Source organism: Fukomys damarensis, unplaced genomic scaffold, assembly GCF_012274545.1.
Source record: "Fukomys damarensis isolate Sample0158 unplaced genomic scaffold, DMR_v1.0_HiC HiC_scaffold_25, whole genome shotgun sequence".
Classification (NCBI taxonomy): Eukaryota; Metazoa; Chordata; class Mammalia; order Rodentia; family Bathyergidae; genus Fukomys; species Fukomys damarensis.
In genome coordinates, this window is record NW_022900937.1 from 23286469 (window position 1) to 23309797 (window position 23329).

At 56.3% G+C, this 23329-nt stretch overlaps 1 protein-coding gene and 1 long non-coding RNA gene across 2 annotated transcripts; one reads left to right on the forward strand and one right to left on the reverse strand.

Moving 5' to 3' along the window:
• The first annotated feature begins 569 nt into the window (after positions 1–569).
• Positions 570–17674, forward strand: Loxl1 (lysyl oxidase like 1). The gene is made up of 8 exons (XM_010626984.3): positions 570–752; positions 1855–1963; positions 11045–11153; positions 13422–13559; positions 13915–14071; positions 14584–14679; positions 15957–16072; positions 17357–17674. Exons 1-8 carry the CDS (start codon positions 690–692, stop codon positions 17361–17363), a joined length of 795 nt encoding a protein of 264 aa, XP_010625286.3. The 5' UTR covers positions 570–689; the 3' UTR covers positions 17364–17674.
• On the reverse strand, positions 8751–14001 carry LOC117283370. The gene is made up of 3 exons (XR_004514339.1): positions 13922–14001; positions 12632–12992; positions 8751–9647 (listed from the first exon to the last, which is right to left on the reverse strand). It is a non-coding gene; the product is annotated as an uncharacterized LOC117283370 (long non-coding RNA).
• Positions 17675–23329: the final 5655 nt, after the last annotated feature.

Genomic DNA, 23329 nt, shown 5'->3' on the forward strand with positions numbered 1-23329 from the left:
GCGCGAGGTGGCCGTCGGAGACAGCACTGGCATGGCCCGCGCCCGGACCTCCGTCTCTCAGCAACGGCCCGGGGGCCCCGCCTCCTCGGTTTCGGCCTCGGCCTTCGCCACCGCCTACCGCCAAGCGCCCTCCTACCCACAGCAGATTCCCCCCTACCCACAGGCGCCCTTTGTCGCCCAGTATGAGAACTACGACCCCGCGGCGCGCACCTACGACCAGGGCTTCGTATACTATCGGAGCGGGAGCTCAGGCTCGGCGGCGGCGGCCGCAGCTGTGGCCTCGGCGGGGATGCTGTACCCTTTCCCACCCCGCAGGCGCTACGAGGAGTATGGCGAGGAGCAGCCGGAGTACCCGGCCCAGGGCTTCTACCCTGCCCCTGAGCTTCCTTACGCACCACAGCCACAGCCTCAACCGCAGCCCCAGCTCCAGCCCCCCGACGGCCTGGACCGTCGCTATGCGCACAGCCTGTACAGCGAGGGCGCAGCGGGCATAGAGCAGACCTTGCCGGACCCTGCGACCGACACCGCGCAGGGCCCGCAGCTCGGCTGGTTCCAGCCTTATGCCAATGTGCCGCCCGAGCCCTACGCCCTGCCGCGAGCCGTGGAGCCACAGCCCCCCTTCCGCGTGCTCGAGCCCCCTTACCTGCCAGTGCGCAGCTCGGACGGATCCCAGCCCGGTGCCGAGCGCAATGGTGCACAGCAGGGCCGCCTCAGTGTGGGCAGCGTGTTCCGACCCAGCCAGAACGGGCACGGTGAGTAAGCACCCCTAAGTCAGCAGTGAGCCGGACCAGGGTACAGACCCCTCTTCCCCTTCCCAAGGGTTCCCCCTGGGCTGCCCAACATTGATCCCCAGCCCCACCCAACAGCCCCATTGTGCTAAGCGGTGCCAGGAGGTGGCAGGCCTGGGATCCGACCCTGACTTTGGTGGGGCAGGGGCTGGAAAGATGAGCTAGACTGTAGGAGGCGGCACCTTCCAGACCTGGCGTTGGTCGTCTAGGGACAAAGAAGGAGCCCTCTCTTCCTGCCCCTCTCTCCAAGCAAGACACTCTTTTCCACTTTGCCAGCTCATGTGGTGAGGCCAGAAGCATCAGAACCCCAGATCTGCAGGGTCTGAACAGTCCTTAGGGCAGGGATCAGAGGAAGGAGGGCAGTGGGGAGCCTTGTCCCAGGCAAAACTCTGAACCAGGAGCCCCCTGAGGCGGGCATGCCAGGCTGAGACTGAAGATCCCAGGGAGGCCCTAGCCTGAGTGTTCAATTTAAGGGAGCGCCAAAAAACTCAGTAATTGAGATAATATTTAGACATTTAAAAAATACATTGAAATATCTTCAAGGAACAAACACTCAGGTTTTAAATAGCATCAGTAAGGGTTGCATAGCCTGCCTAAGGCAAGCTGAAAAATCAACATGGATCCTGTCTTTATTTGAAATTTGGATATTGTTCATCTCAATTTTTTTTTTTTTGCATTAACTTTTACTTTTAAAACTATTAAGGGCCAGGGATACAGCTCAGTGATACAGTACTCGCTTAGCATGTGCCAGGCCCTGGGTTCCATCCCCAGCACACCCAAAATGCCATTAAATATTACTTTGTTGCCGAATTTTGTTTGCTTTTTGGTGACCCCTTATCATGCCTCCTGATATCGCTTGCCTCACCCTAGTCCTGGCCCTGGGGAAGAGTCCCAGGAGACCACCATGGACAGGTGAATGTGTGGCCTTTTTGGGCAAAGGCCCAGCCATCTGCACACGGAGGCCAGGCTACCTTGACAAGGGCCGACAGATGGGTCTGGCCAGGGCTGGACAGTCACTGACCACCTCTGCTGTCCTAGTGTCCCCTGGCTGCTTCTCTTCCTGCAGGCATCAGCTCTCTGCAGCCCACCCCCCTTCCCGCCTCTGCCAGCTGCTGTCAGTGGCCCCGCCTGGGATTCTCTGCTCCCCACCTCAGTTGCTGAGCCAGGCTCACCAGGTGAGAGCTGAGCCTTTGGTGAGCCCAGGGAGCTGGTGCCACAGGCCAGCCTCTGTCCTCATAGGGATACTGTCTCCAGCCAATATAGCCAGAGGGGGGTGCCGAGTCCCACTTTGAGAAGGCAGGGGCATGGGACAAGTCAGACGGGGACTCTTCTGTGATGTCATAAGGAATGTATTCCCTCTGATCACCCCCAGCAACTCAGAGCATCCCATAGTGGACACTGTGGAGGAAAGGATGTCTGGCTTTTTGTGGTATTTTTTCTTAGAATGCAAGACCTCAGGGTGAGCTCAGCCAAGGGGGGCCCCACCCCTGGACAGAGAAGACTGAGGCCTCAGATGCCACAATGCTGGCAGGCCCAAGCCTTGGCCTGTGGGATTGCAGCCAGGGGTTGTCTAGGGCCATAGGACAGAGCAGGACAAGGCTGTCTGGAGTGAGGGTGCTGTAAGCTCAGCAGAGCCTCTGCCCATGGCCCCAGGCCCCAGTTCATTTCTGGTCAGAGGCATTTCTCTCCCAAGGCAGGGGCCCAGGTTCAAGCTGAGCAGGCTGGTGTGCCCCAAGTCCAGGCCAGCCCTGGGAGAAGAAGCTGAGGGGAGAGCTCAGTCCTGGCACTGAGCAAGCACTGGGGTCAGGGAGCCTCAAGGAGGGGCTGGGCTCTGGGAGACTCTCAGAGGGAGGCGGTGTCCCCACATGCCCCAAGGGACAGTCATCAGCTCCTCTGAATCATGGTGAGAATAGGGTGTAGGGTGGGAAAGTAGGGGTCCTGGTTAGTTTTGGGCTCACCCAGAGGCCAGAGAGGGAGCCCTAATTTTCCCCACCACTGCCTCCTCCCTCCCCCCCACCCCGCTGGGCTGGGACTTTGGAAAATCCCAGCCTAGAGACGTCCCCGCCTTATACTTGAGATCAGACCCCCAGGCCTGGTGCGGGAGTACAGGGTGGATTCTCGGAGACTGACTTCATTGCTGCTGGCCGCACACCCAGGGGTCTGAGGCCGGCCTGGCAGGTAGCAGGCAGCATTCGGGTGTGGGCGTGACATGTCCTTACAGCCCGGACACAAGCAATACCGTCTGCTGCCCTCTGCACTGCAGGCTCCCAAGGGCCTGTCCTGAGCTGGTTCAGCCTCTGCCACCAGCCCCGTTCTGCCTCCTCACAGGCCCAGAAAGGGTCCCATCCAGTGCCCACTCGGAAGCATATCCTGGCAGAGGGCCCTGTGATGTCCTCTCTCCCACTGCCAGCCCTCCTCTCCTGCCATCCTTGCCACAGCTCCTGCCTCACACAGCTGCCTCCTCCTTGCTCCCCTGGTCTCAGCCCCCCCCTTTCCACACCATCCTACATGTAGACAGATAAACCTTACAGTGCTTACCACCCGACTGTCCTGCTCAAGAACATTCTGTGGCTCCCCAGGGCCTTAAGGACCAGATCTCCAGCCCTCAGCCTAATATTCCAAAGCTGAGGCACCTCCTTCCTTCTCTTTTCACCAGGCCTCCACCCCCCTTTTCCCATGGGTGCTGCTCCTGGCCTGGACATCAGATTTCCTTCCCTATATCTGAGGATGTTTCTAGGGTTCACCCCTCTCCATCCAGCCTCAGCTTCCAAGAGGCCAGACCAGGACTCAGTCCTGGTGAGCAGCCCTGGCCCCTAGGTCCCGTCTGCCTCTGGTCACCTGACCTGGCTTGGAGTAGCTGCAGGGAGGGATGGAAGCAGGCTCCACCCAGCAGCACACAGTCAAAGCCCTAAGGCAGGGACAGCAGTGACAGCGGTGACCTTCAGCTGAGCCTTGAGGATTCCACATGTGTGCATCGTTCACCCTCACCTCACTCATGATCTTCTGGGGACAGGAGATTCCAGGCCTAGGGGTGGTAGGGCCCAAACCAGCTCTGCCTGTCTGGGCCTCAGCGCCCCTCTGCACCCGAGCGGAGTCACATTCCACTGACTTAGCACTTTATATATCGTCTCCTTGAATTCCAAAGGCCCAGGCCCAGGCCAGGCTCTGCTGTGTCCTCTTCTGTGGAAAAATGAGGTCCTGAAACCAGGATTTGGAGCCTGCCTGGCTCCACGCCCTGCATTCTTCTTTGTAGATAGTGGGGATTGAGTCCCAGGCCTTTCTTTGCTTATTCCCAGCCTTTATGTTTTGTTTGAGACAGTCTTAAATTGTGGCTGGGCTCAAACCTGCAGGACCCTTCTGCCTCGGCCTCCCTGATGCTGAGATTGCAGGGCTGCACAACCACACCCGGCTCCATCCCTGGTTCTTAGTTATTTTAAAATGTTTTCTGTGTTTCATTGCTCCTCCTGGTCATGGACTCTTACCAGATAGTTGGCTCACATCTTTCAGGCACTGATTGCGACAGGGAGATGGGACAGTAGGTGTGGAAGATGTTGGTGGTCATTGTCCCTCTAGGCCCCAAAGCGTGCATTTAACACATACATGCATCATCCTTGCAACAGCCCTGGTCCCAGGTGAGGGATCTATCATTCCTGCTGAGGAAACCGAGGCCAGAAAGACTGACACTTGTCCTGGTGCCAGCACCTCTCCTTCCTCCCCTAAACTTGCTCTTGCAGAAAAAAACGGGGTCCTCAGGTTGAGGTATCTGAGAAGGCCAGGTGATTTGGCAGAAGAAGAGAGGGCCCGGTGTCCCCAACATCCTCACCCCAGGCCGACTTCCTGTCCCCTGTCATAGTCACTCCAAGGCTCCTCCTTCCTCCTTGGACTCGACCTGGACCACCCCGGCAGGAAGAGACTACTGCAGCTGCCAGGGTGGACTAAGGCTATGTCAGGCATTTTCTCTTGTTCTCCTTTCATCTTCCCAGCAGCCCCGCAAGTGTCATCAGAGCCCTGTGCAGATAAGGACACTGGGGCGCAGAGAAGCTAAGGAACCCACTCAAGGTCCCTGTACTGTGGTGGGCCACTGGGGACTGAGGAGCGTTGTACACTCCAGGGACACCATCCACCCCAGAGGCAGAGCTGCCCTCGCTCTGTTCTAGCACTCACAAAAGAGTGTTTTACATTCTGGGCCACCTGTCTCAGCATCCATATTGCTCTGTCTAAAGCTCCAGAAAAATTCCAATTCTTGGACTTTTGTCCCAAGTTTGCTGACCCCCAAATCCAGGTTACTGGACACAGTGGCAGAGCAGAGTGAGAATTCCTTAGGGCCAGGCTGGTGCCAAGCTGCAGCCGGACTTGGCCAGGGAGTCGGTGGCCCCCTTAGCCTCTCTCCTAACCCTGGGGTCCCAGTCACAGTATCCTCCGGTCTCCCTTCCCCTGAAGCTCCCGGATGACATCCACCCCACTTCCTTTCCAAGTACAGAACACACGGAAAACTCCCCAGGGCCATGGCTGCCCTGAGCAGGAAAGGACGAGAATGGAGGGAGTAGGGGGAGGGGGAGGTGGCCCAGGCAGCCCACACCTGCTTCCAATCCCTGTGCCCAGCATTCCTGCGGAGCAGCTGTCCCCCTCCTCCGGCTGTGACCCAATGGCCTCGTCATAGAAAGCTGGACTCAGAGGCCCTTGGTGTGCAGCCTGGATTTCAGGGTGAGCACTGCTCTCCGTTCCTCTCCTTGCTGCAGGACACCCCAGGAACCAGGCATTTCACAGTCAGCTGCTGATGGAGAGGGTCAGAAAGGCAGTGGGAAGGCACAGGATTTGGAAGGCAAGACCTTGGAGGCCTTTGCCATCAAAACCTTGGGACATAGCCACCCTGCCTCCTGCTGTGGACCAACTGGAACAGGGTGCTTCCCGAGCCTGAAGAGAACCTTTGTTTCCAAAGGACTTGATGAGCTGTGGCTCACAGAGCCAGGTGATACCAGGGCTTCCGTGAAGGCTTTCCTGGGGGGGGGGCATGGTGCCAGACCCCCAGCTGGACACCCCACAGCCACCCTGCCCTCTCAGGCACCCAGGCTGAGTGGCCCAGTGTACCTGGGAGACCCCACTTGGCAGTTGAGCGTGGGTAAAGGACAGCAGCACCCCTGCCTGCCCTCAGGGACACTCATCAGCCAAGGAAGGTATACATTATCCCAGGAATAAGGCCATTCAGCAAGTGTTTCCTGGTGCCCTACTCATGTGCCAAGCAAGAAAGATGAAATCCTAGCCTCTGCAATTTTTGTACTTTCACATGTAAACACATAATAAGTGGGTAAAAAGAGAAGGGTGGCATGGATAAAATAGAGGTAGGTGAGAAGATCAGGGCCAGGGGCAGGCTGCAGAAGGGATATCCGAGATGTGGAAATATGTGTGAGCCTTGTAGTTGCCTGCTAATCCTTAGGGTTAAGAATCCTGAAATGCCAGGTTAGGCCTCAGCTGCCACCCTGAAAGGCCCAGACTTGACTCTGTAGGCACATGGGAACCATTGAGGGTTCTATCCAGTTTTCTAGCCATCGTTGCCCACTTACTAGGGCTGGGATTGCCACTTCCCAAAAGCGCAGTGTCCCTCTGCTTCCCAAGCAGGTGAGGCTCCTCCGGGCCAGCGCTAACAATTTAATGTTCTTTTTGGGGGTACTGGGGATCAAACTCCAGACCTTACACTTGTGAGGCAGGCGGGTGGAACCACGGAGCTAAATTCCTGGCCCTTAATGTTCTGATTATTAGCTGATCATTTCCCAGGTCTGAGAGCAGCCAGCTCTGCCCTGGAGGCCCTGTCTGGCTGGCTCATCTTTATTCAAAGGCCACCCTCCATCCATCCAGCTTTGTGCTTCCCCCACCTAGGGGCTCCTCTGGAGTCTGGCCCAGTGCAAGCCAAAACATCGTGCTCAGCACATATTTCACAACAGGCTGATGGGTTCCTGCTGGACTTTGTTTATCCTCCAGCCCTGGCTCAAGAGATTAGGGCTCACTCCCACTCCACTTCTCAGTGGGGAATCGCCCTGGGGAAGCCAGATTTTAGATAGGTAGATTGAACCCACAGATCAGGGGAGGCCAGCTGAGAGCAAGCAAGTGACAGGAACACGGTCCTTGGACCCTCCCACTGAGCCAGAGGGGACAGATTCCTAATGAAGCAGGAAGGACTTAGGGCAGAAGGTGGGAGAATTTCCTGACTGCTCAAGTGTGGGCTGCAGAGGTCGGAGGTCAAGAGCTCTTAGCCAAGGCTGGGAAATGGACTAACCAGTGCTGAAAAAGTATTTTAACCTCCAAGTGTTTGTGGATCTATCCAGCCTGTGTTCAAGGATTGTTTAGTCCAATCTCCTCAATCATTTGGGGAGGGAAACAGTCTCAGAAAAGGGAAGGCACTTGCTCTGTGTGGAGAACGGGCAAGGCAATAAGCTCCCCTCTGGGGTCTGACCTGGGGAAGATGTTGACAGTCATTGTTCTCAGGTTCCCAGGGCCAGGCACAAAGCCACAAAGCCGCGAAGCCACCCAGCAGTGCCAGACCCAGCCAGGGCAGGACAGGGTGGGCTTGTCATGAGACAACATGGTGGGTCCTCCCACTGAGTCCACTGGGCCCTGGATGCCCACAGAGAAGCCTGGGGGTGGATCCAGAATGCAGAGCCCCTGGCCTGTCCCCTGACTCTGAGACCTCACTGTGCTGTCTCTGCATGGCTGCAAGACTGCCCCATTACAGGGCTGGGCTGCCTGCCCAATGACCCTGGGGCCTGAGTGTCTCACACCAGCCTCTCACAGTCGAGCAGCCTTGGTTTTGGCCATCCCTTCAATCTCTGCTCCTTTCGGACTCTGTCCCCACCATGCTGGCCAAGATGTTGGGAAACCTCTATCCCCTTGGGCAGCACGTTCCTTTCGGCGCTCTCAGGGGGCCATGAGTGGAGTACAGTAGGGTAGGGACAGCCAGAAGCGGATCGACACTGAGGTCTGGGGAGATCTTAGGTCACCCAGGGACACCCAGAAACTCAGCAGCAGAGTGAGTGTTGGGACTCTGTCTTGAGGATGCAGCTGGCAGCTGCTGATGGTATCCAGGACCAACCTGAGAATCCTGGGCCAACCTAGGCACCCAGCCTTAGGGCTGTCTGACCACCGCCCCCACACACACACAACAGCAGAGCTGGCCTTGGGAGAAAGCTGAGCAAGGCTGGAGGTGTCTGGAAATCAGGAAGGAGCAGGGTCTATGTCCTCATTAGGCTGAGCACTGTGGCCTGTGTGTGGAGCACAGATCAGGGAGTCCTTCCAAAGAGACCAGCTGGAGGGGAAGCCAAGAAGGCACACTGTGACCCCTGGGTAGCAATGATGGCTGTGAATTTCCTTGGAAGGTGTCAGAGGTTTACGTTGACGGAAAAAATCAAGAAATAGCACAAGCTGCCTAAGGCTATCTTTTATTGACTTAAAAAACACACACGCATCTCAAACGCACTGCAGATTCCAAAGAGACACACACATGTGGGGACATGCTTGAGGGTGGAAGTTGGAGGGTGAAGGAAGGCTAAAAACAAGACAAAAGGGGCCTTGCAGAGACTGTTTTCCTGAACTGAGAATGAGGTTAATTCAGTTCTCTGCATTTATACAAACAGGAATCTCAGGGAAAAACTCTCACCAGAACCCACTGTTTTAGTCTCCAGTCCCAGGCCTGGGATGCTTGGAATAAGGCAGCCCAAGCCCTCCCCCCAAATCACCCAACTCTGTTCAGCAGCTTTGTTCCCAGTGCACACTTCCCGCATGGTTACTGCCTGGTTGCAACTGGACTCTATGTTGGCCACCCTGCCTTAGGGCGTGGCCGTGCCGCACAAGCCAGGACAGCTGGCGGGACCCCCACACTGTACCCAGTCCCACAGCAGCCTCCCTCATCCTCCTTCCAACATTACCCCCAACACCCCAGCCCTGCAAAGAGCCTGGGCCCCAGGCCTACCTTGCTGACGGAATGTCCCGGGGCAGGGCAGCGAGGCGGCGGCCTTGTTCCTCCCTGGAACAACATACCAAGCCCAGGGAGGGGCCTGCTGTTCCCTGGGACCCTGGCAAAGGAGCCTGAGGGGGACTGGCCTGAACTCCCAGGGCAAAGGGGGCATGAACAGTCGGGCGGGGCAGAGAGCAGGGGTTGTTCAGGAGAATCCCAGGAGGCTCTGGGCGGTGGTCAGTGTGGAACAAAGAAAATAAGTGACTTAATTTAAGAACTAAAGGAGACTAATCCACAGCGACCCACAAGGAGAACAGGGGTTGCTGGGGGTGGGGCGGGGTGGGAATGGCAGGGCATCTCCCTGGGAAGGTGTCCAACAGATGGCAGAAACAGACCCTGGCTTCACTGAGGTGGTTGTTATGCAACTGCATTCAGCTGTCAGAAATCAAGTCGTGTGACTGGACTGTGTGCATTTGACTGTATATAGGTTTTAACATTGAAAAAACTGCATTCTTAGAAAAAAGGAGGACAGGAGAGTCTTTGGAGGGAGTTAGGCCCTGGGATTTCCTCCTGCATCTGCTCCACCCACTTGTGACTGTTCACTGCCCTCTCTCAGTCTGTTTCCTGCACACTTCCAAAGGCATCCCGTGCCCTGCGTCCTGGGGGACAGGTATAGAACACAGTCATGTATGCAGCTCATCACCTGCAGACCAAGGCTAGGAATAGTAAGACCAAGATTCGGAGTTGCTGGTAGGTCTTGGGTCCCATTCTATGATGCCGGATCAGGTCTCCGTGTGGAACTGCGATCAGGGCTCCATCAGTGACCCAGAGTAGAGTTCCTGGCCCGGAATGCTGGAGCCTCTCGCACTGGCTCTTTCAGCTTCCCACATTGCGTGGCCAGCTCATAACATGGCCTGCAGAGGAGGGGTCAGGTCAGCAGCGCTCCCTGGGCCATCTGTGCAGACTTTATTAAAACCGGGCCTGGGGTGGGGGTGGCAGACTGTCTGGGGCGGAAGGTTGGGTTCTGTGAGGCCTTGGCCCAGCTGCCCCACCCCTGCCTGTGGTGTGGGAGCTCTGGATGGGGGGAAGGGGATGGACTGCTGCTCTCCCTGCTCTGAGGTTTCCAGGAACAGGAGGGTAAGAACCAGCTCCCAGCTGGTTTGAGGCCCAAGGGTCCCTTGGGAAATGACTGCAAACATTCCAGGGGGCAAGAGTAATAGGGCCGAGGCTGGCCAAGATGTCCCCCACTAGCCAGAAGCCACCTCATCCTCACCCACCCTGCACTCCATCTTCCACTCCATTCCAAGTATGTGAGGTCACCCCTGGCTGCCCGGACCAGGCTCCCCCGGGTGGCCAGGCCCCAGGGAGGGAGCCCTGACAAAGGCTCAGACTCCAGACCCCCAGTCCTTTGCCTTGAGGTTGGAGCCTAAAAGCACCGCCTCCTGACTCATGCCGCCACTTTGCGTGGCTCTCCCCTTACCTACCCCACTAGAGCAGAGGGAGAGCTAGAAAGGAGCTGGGAGGAGTTTCCAGCCATGTTTCACCATTTACCTAATAGAAGCCATGAGGCCTGGGAGAAGAGGGGACACTAAGGTCCCAAAGCCCATTCCCCTTCAAGCTGGTGGTTGATCTGGGTTGGAGCTCAGCACTCTGCGGTGCCCAACCTGCCTCCCACCCATCCAGGCCCCTCATTGCCAATATTGAGATTGTTTTTGCTTCATTTCATTGTGGGATGGGGTCTGGGCACCTAAGTTTAAGTTTCAGCTTATTCCTAATAATCCTGTGGGGGCCTCATGCAGCATGGCTGGGGTGGAGGGGACTGAGGTAGGAAGGATGGCTCCCTGGCTCTGGCTTGGGCTGGGGGACCAGAGGTCACAGGGCTGGAACAGTCCCCCTCCTGCCCTGGGCCCTGCAGGGAGCCCAGTCCTCGCTCAGGCTGGACGCCTGACATTGCAGACACAAGTGGGTGGGCAGATCTGGGAATGACGGCTGGAAGCAGTGGCAGGTGAGGAGATGGGGTCCAGCAGCTGCGCCAGGAGGAAGCACTGTCAGCAGCTCAGGGTGGTGCCTGGAGGGCAACCTCCTCTGAGTAAATGTTTTTCTCCCAGCCCACCCACCTCTCCTGCCTGCTGGCATCCACCTGGCACTGCCTCTGTGGACCACGCAGGGCCAGAAGCCCGGGGCTGCACCCCTAGTACCTTCTGCTGCCTAACCGCCAAGGGGCATCGGTTAGGGATGCCTGGGTATCAGCAGTGATACCCTGAGCCTCTCAATGCCAGGCTTTCCCCGCTTCTCCCACTGCCCTCTCCAGGTCTCCCCGACTTGATCCCAGACCCCAACTACGTGCAGGCGTCCACGTATGTGCAGAGAGCCCACCTGTACTCCCTGCGCTGTGCTGCGGAGGAGAAGTGCCTTGCCAGGTAAGGGGCCGAGGATGGAGCCAGAGCACTGTGACAGTTCCCCAGAGCCACGCTGACCAGTGCTCTGCCAGCCAAGCTGCCTGCAAGTGGCAGGACCCTGGCCGGATAGCTGAGCCTCTCAAGGCTCTGCCTGCATCATTAGGAGCCTCGCTGGCCTCAAGCAGCCAGGAGGGTGAGGGGATGGAATGGGCAACAACCACATCTGTGCGCACTGCTACGCAAGAATTTGACTTTTGCTGTGCCCTTCAACCTTCACGCCAGCCCATAGGAAAGTGTTCCCTTCCCTATCAGGAAACTGAGGCATGCTGAGAGAACTAAGTTAGATATGAGCTGCCCAAGGAGGAGAGGAAGTCCCTCATGGGAAACCAGTTTCCATGCCGAGGACCCCAGAAGGTCCCATAGAGTGGACAGGCCTGCAGGACGACACTTCTGATTTTTGCCAGCCCAGGCTGTCCCCGCCTGGTCACAACAGGGGCAGTAGACATGTGTGACAGAGGCCTCAGTTATGGGTTAAGCTGCAGAGAGGGCGAGGAGACCAGTTCACAGGAGCCCAGGGGTTCCGAGTCCCTATAGAACTTGCTTTGGAATTGTGTGCTCGGGGACATCTTCCGGTGCCAACAGAACTGGGCAAAGATGACACCAGTCTGATGCCTTTGTGGGGTGCCTGTGTTTATTTTTTTTAAAACATTGCATCTCTCTCTAGATTGTTACTTACTACCTAGGGAACTACTTGGACTCAAGTTATAGAAATGAGGAATGTTCAGAGTCCAAAGCCACTCAGAGTAGCTAACCATAAAGTGTCACCTGTGACCCGATAAAGAGCTGGCACCAAAACGTGATTCATCTCACTGCTTCCTTCATCAAGGAAGTCTCGCCTGGATGGATGGATGTTATGTTGGTCGGATGATTGAATCAATGATTCATGGTATAATGAATTTACATCCTGGTGCAAGTTCCTTAATCGCATCCCAGATTGGCCACAAGCACTGCACAAACTCACCCTAGCCCAGGACCCCATGTTAGTGCCACTGACTGACCTGCCCCCTTTGGGTCTTGTGTCCTCTTTGCTGTCAGCCTTGGGAAGACAGCATACTCTTCCTTCCGTCCTTTCTCCAACACTGAGGCGCACACAGCCTCAGCGGCAGCCTGACTCTAAAGGGTTTTAGTCAAAGCCAGACTGTCACTGTCTTCATGGGCACCCAGGCTCGAGCTGCTGGCAGAGGAAGAGATGGACCTGCTCTCTCCGGGACCTCCTGTTCTCGTGGAGCAAGGGGCCCTCGCCCACACCACAGTGGAAGGACAGAGCCTACCATCCCATAAGAGCCCCAGGCCAGAGGGGGCCATAGCCTGGGCAGAACCCTGGGTGGAGGCAGGATGTGCCCCAACCCTCGCCGTGACTTGTGGCCAAGCTGGGCCTCAGACCCAGACCCTGTTGGTTTCCCACAGTGTGCTGAGCCGCACAGAAGGGCAGGGCTTACCCGAACAGAGGGAAGTAGGATGTTTTGTTTCAACCCAGACGGATTCCAAGCCACCTCCCTTAGACGAGGCTCTGGACCGTAAGTCCTGGCAGACTGGAGTTGCAGTGGCCAGCTCCAGACAGACTCTCAGAGAGCTGATCCCTAGGCTGGCCGCTGCTGGCCTCTGGCCTTGCAACCCAGACCTCAGTGGGAGCCAGGGAAGAGCCCTGGGGGCCGCCAGGACAGCTGTCAGCAGTCAGCAGAAGGGGGAGCTGCAGCCAGACATCCTGTTCCTGCCGCCTCTGTGTGCGCACATGCATGTGTGTCGTCTCCCTGCTGCCTCTTCGTTCTCTCCCGCCACAAGGCCGGCCTCAGTTGGGCTCTGGGGCAGCAAAAAAACAAACAGGCAGTCTGCAGCAGACCTGCACTCCCCAAAGAGACAGGGCAGGATGCTGGCCCTAAGTCTGCTCTATCAGACTGGTCACGCCTGAGCCACCACAGGGAACGTGCAGCATCTGAGTGGGCTGCAGTCCATGCTGGGAGAGCTTGCAGGCAGGCAGGCAGCACTGCTCCAAAGCAGAGCAAGCAGGGCAGACTTGGGGGCGCTGGGTAAACTTTGCACTCCTGGGTCAAATCAACAACATGGGCCCCAAGGAGGCACTGGAAAGAGGGATGCCTGCCGGGCAAACGGGCTTCAGCCAACTCCAGAGTCTTAAGGGCAGGAGGGGGCTGGGGGAACCTGTGGCCAAGGGCGGTGTCCCTGTACCCTAGTCTCCTAGTCTCACTCTGCTCTCTCATGTGTCCCCCACAGCACAGCCTACGCTCCCGAGGCTACTGACTATGACCTGCGGGTGCTGCTGCGCTTCCCCCAGCGCGTGAAGAACCAGGGCACAGCGGATTTCCTCCCCAACCGGCCTCGGCACACCTGGGAGTGGCACAGCTGCCACCAGTGAGCCCCTGCTAGGGGGCCCCTTCCTGTGCCCCTCCCCCATCCACACCCTGGGAGAGGTGGTGCTGGTTGGGGCTTCAGGAAGTGCTGGCTGCAAGGGTGTGTCACCAAGGGGTCATGGGATGACAGACCCTACAGTGAGGGACGGAGACTTCTAGAATTCAGGACAGCTGGGACCCCCCCACCAAAACGTGGGGCATCCTGCAGAGGTCTCCCCAGAGTGACCTGGCTAGGACACCAGCCTGGTCTGAGGCTCTGTCCTGGAAGGTCACCTGGGCCTATCTCACAGGGGGACAGGATGGGGGACAAGGTAGGGGCCCAGGGACACCTGGTCCTCCTCTGTCTCTCCCCCCAGACATTACCACAGCATGGACGAGTTCAGCCACTATGACCTCCTGGACGCAGCCACAGGCAAGAAAGTAGCCGAGGGCCACAAGGCCAGCTTCTGCCTGGAGGATAGCACATGTGACTTCGGGAACCTCAAGCGCTATGCATGTACCTCTCACACACAGGTTGGGTCTGAGCACGGGGTACGGGGTGAGGGGTTCAGGGTTGGCCTGGCCGGATGGGAGAGGCAGCTGCCAGTCACAGCTCAGTGACAATTACCTCTGGTCACAGGGTCGGTCTTCTCCTGTTGTGAGGCTATCAAGGGCCCCTGAGGGACAGTATCCCCTGCCCAGCCCCCTCCATGCCCCTTTCCCAGGGGTGTTGTCTGGGTACCATGAAGTCCCCTACCTGGTTGTCACCCTGTCCCTCTTCCATCAGTCCATCTGCACAACCAGATTGTCCCCCCACTGTGCCTGTCTCCCTACCCATCGCTGCCTCCAGCCACCCCTCCCTCCACCTGTTTTATCTGTCTTCTCTCCTATCCGTCTAGCAGCCTTGGGCAAGGGCAGCGCCATACTGGCCAGGCTCTGGGGTGAAGTGTGGAAGAAAATTGGCCCCAGCTTACCTCAAGGGTGGGATGGGGGGGCCTCCAGGAACCAGGAGCACCCCAGCCTTCCCCTCTTGTTCCTTGTTCCAGGGCCTGAGTCCCGGTTGCTACGACACCTACAATGCAGACATCGACTGCCAGTGGATTGACATAACCGACGTGCAGCCTGGGAACTACATTCTCAAGGTGGGGCCCATGGTGGGCACACTGGGGTCCCCCACTTACGGGACACGGGAGTGTCCCCACTTCCCCAGCTTCCCATCTGATGGCACAAATCTGACGGAAGACCCCAAGGGTCCTTTCCCTGGAGCTATGATGCCATCATCCTTGTGGGCACAGCAGGCTCTGTGCCACCCCAGGGGAGAGGGCAGAAAGGCCTCCACCCACTGTGGGGACCCCTACAAAGCCCGGGGCCCCTGTGCCCCAGAATCCCTCAGCATGGACCCCTCTTGCCTGGTAGTGTAGTGTGACTCACTCCATCACCTCTGCGCCTGTGAGGGGCAGGTAGAAAACCTTGTTAACATGCAGGACACACTGCTGTGCCCTTCTGTGGGGTCAAAGTGAGGGTGGGGATGACCCTGCAGCTCAGGACAGGGAGAAAGGGCAGGCAGCTGTCCCTGCAGGATGGTGGGAAGGCCGCTTTCAGGAGCCAAAGAAGTTCTCTGTGGTCCTGCCCTGAGCCCCTCTCTCAGGCTCTGTGCCCCACCTCCCTGGGCTTGGGATACCAGGTGTATTTTCTGCTCTCCATCATTCAGCCACCAATCAGACACAAGCAGTGAAGCCTGCTCCGCGTTCTAGGCCCCAGGAATGCAGACCATGTAAGAATGTGCAACTCCTGCCCATAAGAAACATACAACAATTTAAAAGGAACATCACTGCCTCTTCCATTGTTGCTTCTGCACTGCATATGGAGCCCAGGTTTTTGCACTGAAACTACAACCCCAGCCTTTTTTTTTTTTTTTTTTTTTTGAGACATTCCTGCTAAGTTACCCATGCTAGACTCAAACTTTTGATCCTCCTGATTCCGCTTCCCAGAGTGCCAAGATTATAGGCCTGTGGCGCTAGGCACAGCAGCCTCTGTTCCTAAGTGCTGTGCAGACAATGCTGGTCCCCATTCTCATGAACCCAGCCTCTCAGTGGCGTGTCCCAGTAGCTCCTTTCTAGACAGAGTCCAAGTTGTGCCTGGGCCATCATCGCAGGGACTGTCATGTGCTTGGGCTCCAGGGCAACAGATGCCACCTGGCATCAGGCCCTATGCCAGGTCACCTGACAAGGGCTCCAGGTCTGCAGAAGCTTCTGGTTTTCGATAAAGGGGACCGGATGACATTTTTACTGGCTGCCTCCTTGCTCCCTGCCCGTCTTTACCTCCGTGTCTCCGTTCATCTGTCACGTGTGTCTCTCCACCCCTTCCTTGGTGACCAGAGGAAGTATAGCCTCCTTGTCACTCCTGTCCTTTCTCTCAGGTTCACGTGAACCCGAAGTACATTGTCTTGGAGTCCGACTTCACCAACAACGTGGTGAGATGCAACATCCACTACACAGGTCGCTACGTTTCCACCACAAACTGCAAAATTGTCCAGTACGTGCACAGCCCCTGCCCTTCCTGCTCCAACCCCCTGAAACACCCGAGGCAGCGCACCTGAGGTCACCCCTACGACCAGACATAGCCACACTTGGGTCTGGTAGCAAGAGCCCAGTGTGCACAGTGGCGCTCAGGACAGGGTTCAGTGTGGGACCAGGAGCAGGATTCACTTAGAAACAGCTTTTTCACTCTTGGCCTTTACGGGAGCAGCAGAAGCCAGTTCAGTGAACATCAGTGTCCTTACAAGCAGTCAGGTCACAGTTACAGGGACACAAAGGGCATTTGAAGTGACACCTGCCCAGCCCTGGAATCTCTGAATCCTGGGTCTCAGCACCTTCCTGCTCACCAAAACCTCTCTCAATCAGCCATTCAACCTTCCCTGCATGTCTCTCTTGGTCCTCATAAACTGTAGGAGTCCACGGGAGATGAAAGTACGTGATGGTTGGAGAAGGATGCCGGATCCAGAAGTCTCCAGAGGGGCGTATTTATCCTAGCTGCTTCACCAGGGCTCTCCCGTTCTTTACAGGAAGAAGGAAGAGGAAGAAGAAAGGAGGGGAGGGGAGGAGAAGAGGGAGGGGAGGAGGGGGAAGAGGGGGAAGGAGCACCCAGGACACAAAGAGGCTGCTGGGACGAAGGAGGCCAGCTGCCCTCATCCGTCTCTACCCCCATGTGCTACTGCCGAGGGGTTTAGAGACATGCTCCTGTCCTGGGGGCACTCTGGTCACTGTGGGGGCCTCAGGGAGGGCAGTCGGAGAGGCAGCCACCTCCCTGCCCCACTCCCAGGAGCCTCAGGGCTGCAGAGGAGGCCAAGCCCTTCCTTCCGAGAGCTTTTTAAGTGCTTGGAGAGGCCCAGTCCTATTAGAACAGCCCCATGACCCTCACCGCAGGCAGGCCGCTGGGCCAGCATGCACAGGAAGCTGGACGGAGCATTCCCAGAAAGGCCACGGGACTGACGCCTGTGGGTTTCCACCATGTTTCTGAAGAGGAAAAAAGAGGCTTAAGAAAGGAAAAAAAATGAGTTAGAAAACACAAGCAGGAAAGTATTTCCAGACAGTAGCAGCTCCACTAATGATCTAGAAAACAAACCCAGGATTTGGGGCATAGGGGAGGAGGCGGGTGGAAGCGGTACCCCAGTGGGTCAGGGTCCATGAAGCCACTCCTTCTGAAGCTGGCCAAGGGGTTGGCCCAAACTCCTGAGGGAGATGGAGGCCTGTGTCTGCCCTGAGAGACCATTGAGACTCCAATTCCAGACACCTTTGATCTGCATTTTCCTTTCTTTAGATCCTGATCTCCAAGAGAACAGCCAGACAATCTCTCTCCTTCCCAGGAGGCTCTGCTCCCCAGGCAGCCTCTTGTCCAGGAGCCGGACCTGAAACCCACAAGCCGGGGTGCCTGGACACCAGGGGTGACATCCCTGCTGGCCTCAGGGAGCGAACGTGGGCCAAAACGACAGGGATTCCAGACACCAGGCCCCATCCTGTACCTAACTTTTCTCTCCAACATCATTTGGGTGGTTGTTGGTTTTTATTTTTTATATTTTAGCCATCCCACAGAGCAATATTGCCCAAGCTCTGGGCTGAATAAAGCCAAGTTTTTCTACTCTGGGGCTCTGCATGTGGCCTTTTGACAGGGCTGTCACAGTTGGGCTGGGCTCTGGGGACGTCCTTGGGCTTCCACCTTTCCCAGCAAGATGTGGGAAGGTTGGCAGCCAACCTGGCAGATGCACGGCAGTTTCTAAGGCATCAAGGCCCTTATGGGGCTTAGCTCGAGGCCAAGGTGATTTCCTGGGAAGCGGACCACACCCTAGCCCCATGCTCTGACTCCTACCCCTTTTGTCCCCTCCACCCTTTCCAGCCTACCATTCCCAACCAGCCATCTGCCCTATACTCCCCTACACTTGCCAGATCCTAAATGCCAGGCACAGAACTGGGCGCACAGAATAGCCACACGGGGACAGGCGGACAGGAAGTGGAGAAGTATATCCTCGGCTGGGGGGACAGACTTGGCACAGAGTACCACAGGCCAGGACGGAAGGGAGTGAGATGGAGGGAGATCTATGGGGTCCCCACCCTCCTCTTGCCCTGCTGTGACATCCCAGAGGTCCTGGACACGGAGCCACCCTCTTCCTTCCCCTCCACCCGCCCCACCACCTCTACCAGGTCTCTCCCATCCCACAGCAGTCACACCAGTTAGTGAGAAACAGAACTGCCCAGCCCTGCCCATCTCTCCCAGTGCTACTCTTGCTTATTTTCTCTGGCAGCAGAGGACTCTGGGAGCCCTGGGATGCCCCAGCCCAGGAAGGTGAGTGGGGTGGGCATGGCTGCAGCCCCTCCTGCCTCTCCTCACTGAATCTGCCGATATTTGGCACGAGTAGGCGTTGCAGCCTGACTTTCTCCAACAAGGGGTGCTGCAGACCAAGCAGCAGTTCAGCCATGACCTGCAGTCTCTGGGGGTCACTTTCCTACCACTGCCACAAGTCCATGGGTGCTCTACCTCACCTTTCTAGGGACACCCAGGAAAGAGCAGGGGGGAAGGCGAGAAAAGGTCATGTGACTCCGACGCCCTCAGAAGGGAGAAGAACATTCCCAAATCGTAGGTCAGGAAACCAAGGTCCCAGATGGGGGCCTTGGTCTCGGGCCCGTCCCAGGTCCAATGCCAATGGTCCAGGAAGACAATGTTGAAAACAGGTCTCTGAACCCCCACAGCCACAGCCATCATCCGGGGGTTCAGTTATCTAGGGAAAAGACCTGAACCAGGAGCAGATGCTCAAAGGACAGAGTGAAAGGGGAGGGTGGAGAAGCACTAAGTAGGCGGTGGGGAGGAAGGAGACACAGACCCAGAGGCCCCAGACCCAGGATTCCCACGCACACACAAACCTTGGCCAGGTCAGGTCCCGGGGCACGATGGATGTCCCCAAGCCTGCCCTTAACGGTGGGGACACATGGGCCAGTCTGTACATGCTGGCAGGATGCCCCAAGATGGGGTCAGTGGAGGCTGAAGAGGAAAGTGACCTCCCCCCAGGTGGAGAAGAGACACCCACGATGCCAGGGCCCAGGGCCTCATCCTCCCTGCAAGCTGCCCCACGCTTTACTGCAAAGGCCCTCCTGAGGTGAGGGTGGCTGCCCGCCTGACCCAGGAGCTCAGGTCTTTGTACAAGATGGCAGGGTCTACGCCCAGGAGGGAGGGAGGGCAGGCTCAGTCAGGAGGCGTGGAGCTGGGGAAGGGGACAGGCCTCTTCTGACCTCTCCTTGGCCCCGGAGGTTCTCCCGCAGGTTCGTCACTGCACTGGGGAGCAGCCTGCTCTGGACTGGTCCCTCCCTTATTCCCCGGTGATGGGTGGATCACCCTGCCCCCAGCCAGGCCAGGACGCAGGACTCCGGGCACCGGCTCCCTTTCCGGTCCTCCCCCGTCAAGGGCCAGCTTAGACTCCAATTCCTCAATGACTTCTTTAGCTCTCCTCTCCCGCTTCAGATAGGGTGCACCGTGTGGCCTCAACCCAGTCCTCATCTCACTGTGGCCATGGACAACCACTGGAGTCGGAGGCCCCTGAGTGTGGGTGGACAGAGGGCACCGGCAGTGGCCCCAGAGTCACCTCCCCAGGGTCCTTCCCACCCAATGCTCCACTGCCCATTGGAAACCCGTTTGTCTGCCTTGGACCAAAGATCCTTAAGTGGTAACAGTCATCATGGACCTAGCCGGAGGTGGGGAAGGGCAGACAGAGCAGAAGCAATGCCAGCAGCAGCAGCAGCAGCAGCAGCAGGGACACGGCTGTGACCCTAACTGCCCTCCGGTTGCCGGTTGGCAGCACAGAGACGGAGGACAGACAAAGCCCTGGGCACTTAACCTGTTACTCATGAAAAACATGATTTGTGTTTTCTTCCAAGGCAGTGAGGGATTTAAAAGCTGTTTTTGCTAAAGCACAGTGGCTCTTCGCTTGGGCCACCAGTGCCCTATGGGCGACCAAAAGCAGAACAGGGCTCAGCCTTCACGCTCTATCAGGCCCCCTGGTGACCTGAAAACTCTGGCTGTGCACGTCAGGAGGTTAACTGTTCAGGGAGCATCTGGCTAAGGGTGGGTAAGGGTGGCAGAGCAAGATTAGTGAGCCCCAAGGGACATCTGCCACCACCATCATCCTCCTCTGGCCACCTCAGATTCTGGGCTTCTCATGGAGACTGGATTGTCCCCTCTAGGAATAAGGACTTCCAGAGTCACCTTGCAACCAGAACTGAGGTGACAGCTAGCCCAGCCCTGGCCACCTCTCAGATGCATGCAAGCTGCCCTCGTTCGTCCTTTGTCCTTTGTGAACAGCCTGTCTGGGCCTCGTCATCAGAGCTGCTCCCTCTCCCCAAACCCAGACAGACTGAGGAGCAGATCCCAGCTGATCAGTCAATGCTGTCACTTATGACTATACCGCTCAATTCTTTGTTCGGGATGCCAAGAACCTAGGACAGTCACCACCTCCCACCACAACCCCACACAAAGATGCCTATAGCTGCAGGCTGCACCCCTACACCCAAGGCAGCAGCTTCCCTGGCCCTACAGCCCAGGCTAAATGCCCCGTCTCTCTCCAGCCATGGAAATCCGCCTGGAGAGGCCTAGGGGAGACACTGCTAGTGAAGGTGTGACCCTGTGTCCAATCTTTGCTGCTGAAGGGCTAAGGTCCTTTCCTACCTGCACGATCGGGATGAGGGCCTGTCAGAGATGCCCATAATTCCACGCAAACAAGGCCTCCAAAGTAGATCCCTGCATCTCCCTCATGTTAGGGGTTTCCGCCTGCTCCCCTGTGCCCGCGCCAGGCCCCAGGCATGACTCCCTCTGACACCCGCCCTGTGGGTCAGCTGACACTGGCTGGGGCTCCACCCGTGCTTCCAGAGGGAGGCTAGCAGGGCCTGCCCCAGGGCTTGGGTGGAGCCAAACCCATAGCCTCTGTCAGGTACCTCCTCCCTGGAAAGCAAGACCAAGGCCCCACAATGTCACCGACCCCCTCTTAGTCCTGATCCCTGCAGGCCTGGCCTCTCTGGAAGCCCCTCCAGGGCAGCCCTGGGCACACAGTGTGGGTTAGAACGTGGCCGCTCGCCTCCCCACAACCCAGTCTGAGTCAGGCAGGTGGTGCCCGTGGACAGGCCTGGCTGGGGTTGGCACCACCTGGCCAGTGCCCCAGAAGGCACTGCCCACATCCCAGGAAGCTCCCGGGGGCCTTAGCATGAGGATCAGGACAGCAGCCAGGGTCCAGGACCCAAGGGAGCTCACAACACGTATCCCGGAGGGAACTTTAACAAACTCAGTCCACGGAAAGCGGAGGGGCAGGCGTGAATCTGGGACTCAGGCACCCTGTTTGTCAGGCAGCTTTGCTTCAAAAAGCTTTTCAAACCAGGTGCAGTAGTGCATGCCCATCATCCCAGCATTCTTGGAGGCTGAAGCAGGAAGATCACAAATTCAAGCCCAGCCTAGGTAATTTAGCTGGTAATCTAGCAAGACCCTCCAGTTTCAAAACACAAAAGGGATGGCTGGGGCAGTAGCTCATTTCAAAGGCCCCGAGTTCCTCAAGCCGGTGAGTAGTCGTGTGCCCAGTGCGCAGTCATTCAGCACGTTCTCCGGGACCTCAGCTTCCTGCCGGGGTAGAGCTGGGAGCCGTGATGAGGTGCTCTTTGGTCCCGAGGGCCCTCTCTGGAAGCAGAGAGAGATGAAGCCACATGCAGAGCTTACAAAAATTCTGTGCAAAAGGTCCTGGCATGGATCACAGCTGGCTGCTACTGTGGTTTTCTGGAATATCCTGTGAGCTCGGCCATCTGACATTTCTCTTCCTTTTGGAGAAGTTCTTAAGTACTCTGGTTGTTTTTTAAAATTCTGTGCTTTCTCTGTTATCTCCCTGCAGGCATGAATAACATCTGATTAAGAAAATCTAGTCCATACGGCATGTGCCTGTAGGAGGCTGAGGCAGGAGGGACCAGCCTGGGCAACTTAGCAAGACCCCATCTTAAAAAATCTGGGGACAGAGCCTACAGTACCTGACAAGCAAGGGGCTCCACCTCACGCCAGCATGGGGAAGGAGGCGTTGGCCTCTGCTAGGACCTTCACAGTTTGGGAGCTGCTCCCAGGAGCACAGGTTGCCATTGCTCCCAAGGCCACCAGGAGGAGCAAGACTGAATGCCCAGGATTCTTTCAGGAGACACCAAAGCCTCTCTCATTCTGACTCATCGTCTTTTTTCCTTTTTCACTATTAACTCAGGTATGTTCAGGAAATCTTGCATACAGCAAAATTCACCCTTTTTAAGTTATGGGTGACAAGTTTTGACAAGTCAATGCAAATCTGTATATCAACACCCCACCATCAAGATTCAAGATGCAGAAAAATCCTACCACCATCCTTACAAGTCCTTCCAGCTTCATTGTGATCCGTTTCCTACCCACTCCCGTTGGCAACTGCTCAGCTATTTCCTGTCCACCTCCTGGCCTTTTCCTGCATCTCATATAAATAGGGAGCCTTCTGTATCTGGTTTCTTTCACTTAATAGAATGGCTTTATTAAGTTTTTATTTTTTAGCAGGTCTGTATAATCCCAGCTGCCCCAGCTGCTCAGGAGGCTGAGGCAGGAGAATCGTACTTTTGAGGCCAGCCTGGACTTTTTTTTTGGGGGGGGGTACCAGGAGTCAAACTCAGTACCTTGCACTTGCAAGGCAGGTGGTGGCACCACTGAGCTAAATCCCTGGCCCATACTGGACCATATTTTTTAAAAATGAAAAGCGCTTGACAGAGTCCTTGGACACAATACCCAATACCACAAAAATTTTTTAAATTGTACATTGAAAAGTCATAGCTGTACATATTTATAAGGCATATTTGTTATTAATATGATATGGAATAATTAAATCAACTTAAACTTTTAAGCATTATTTTTGTGGTAGGAACATTTGAAATTTGTTCTCTTGGCAGTTTTGAAGTGTAGTTATTATAGTCACTATTCTGGGCAATATATCTAAAAAAATAGATTCCTGTCTGAATGCTTTTGAGATGCATTTACATTGTTATATATTCAGTTCCCGTATAGGTGTTCCTTTTATTGCTAAGTAATATTCCTTACATAAACATGCCACAATTTGTTTTTCTGCTTATCAGTATTCTTTCCAGTTCAGGGCAATTATGCAAAAAAACAAATAAAAAAAAAAAAAAAAAACAACTGCTGTACACATTCACATTGAGGTTTCTGTATGGTGGCCAGACAGGTTTTCATTTTTCTTGGATATACAGCTAGGTG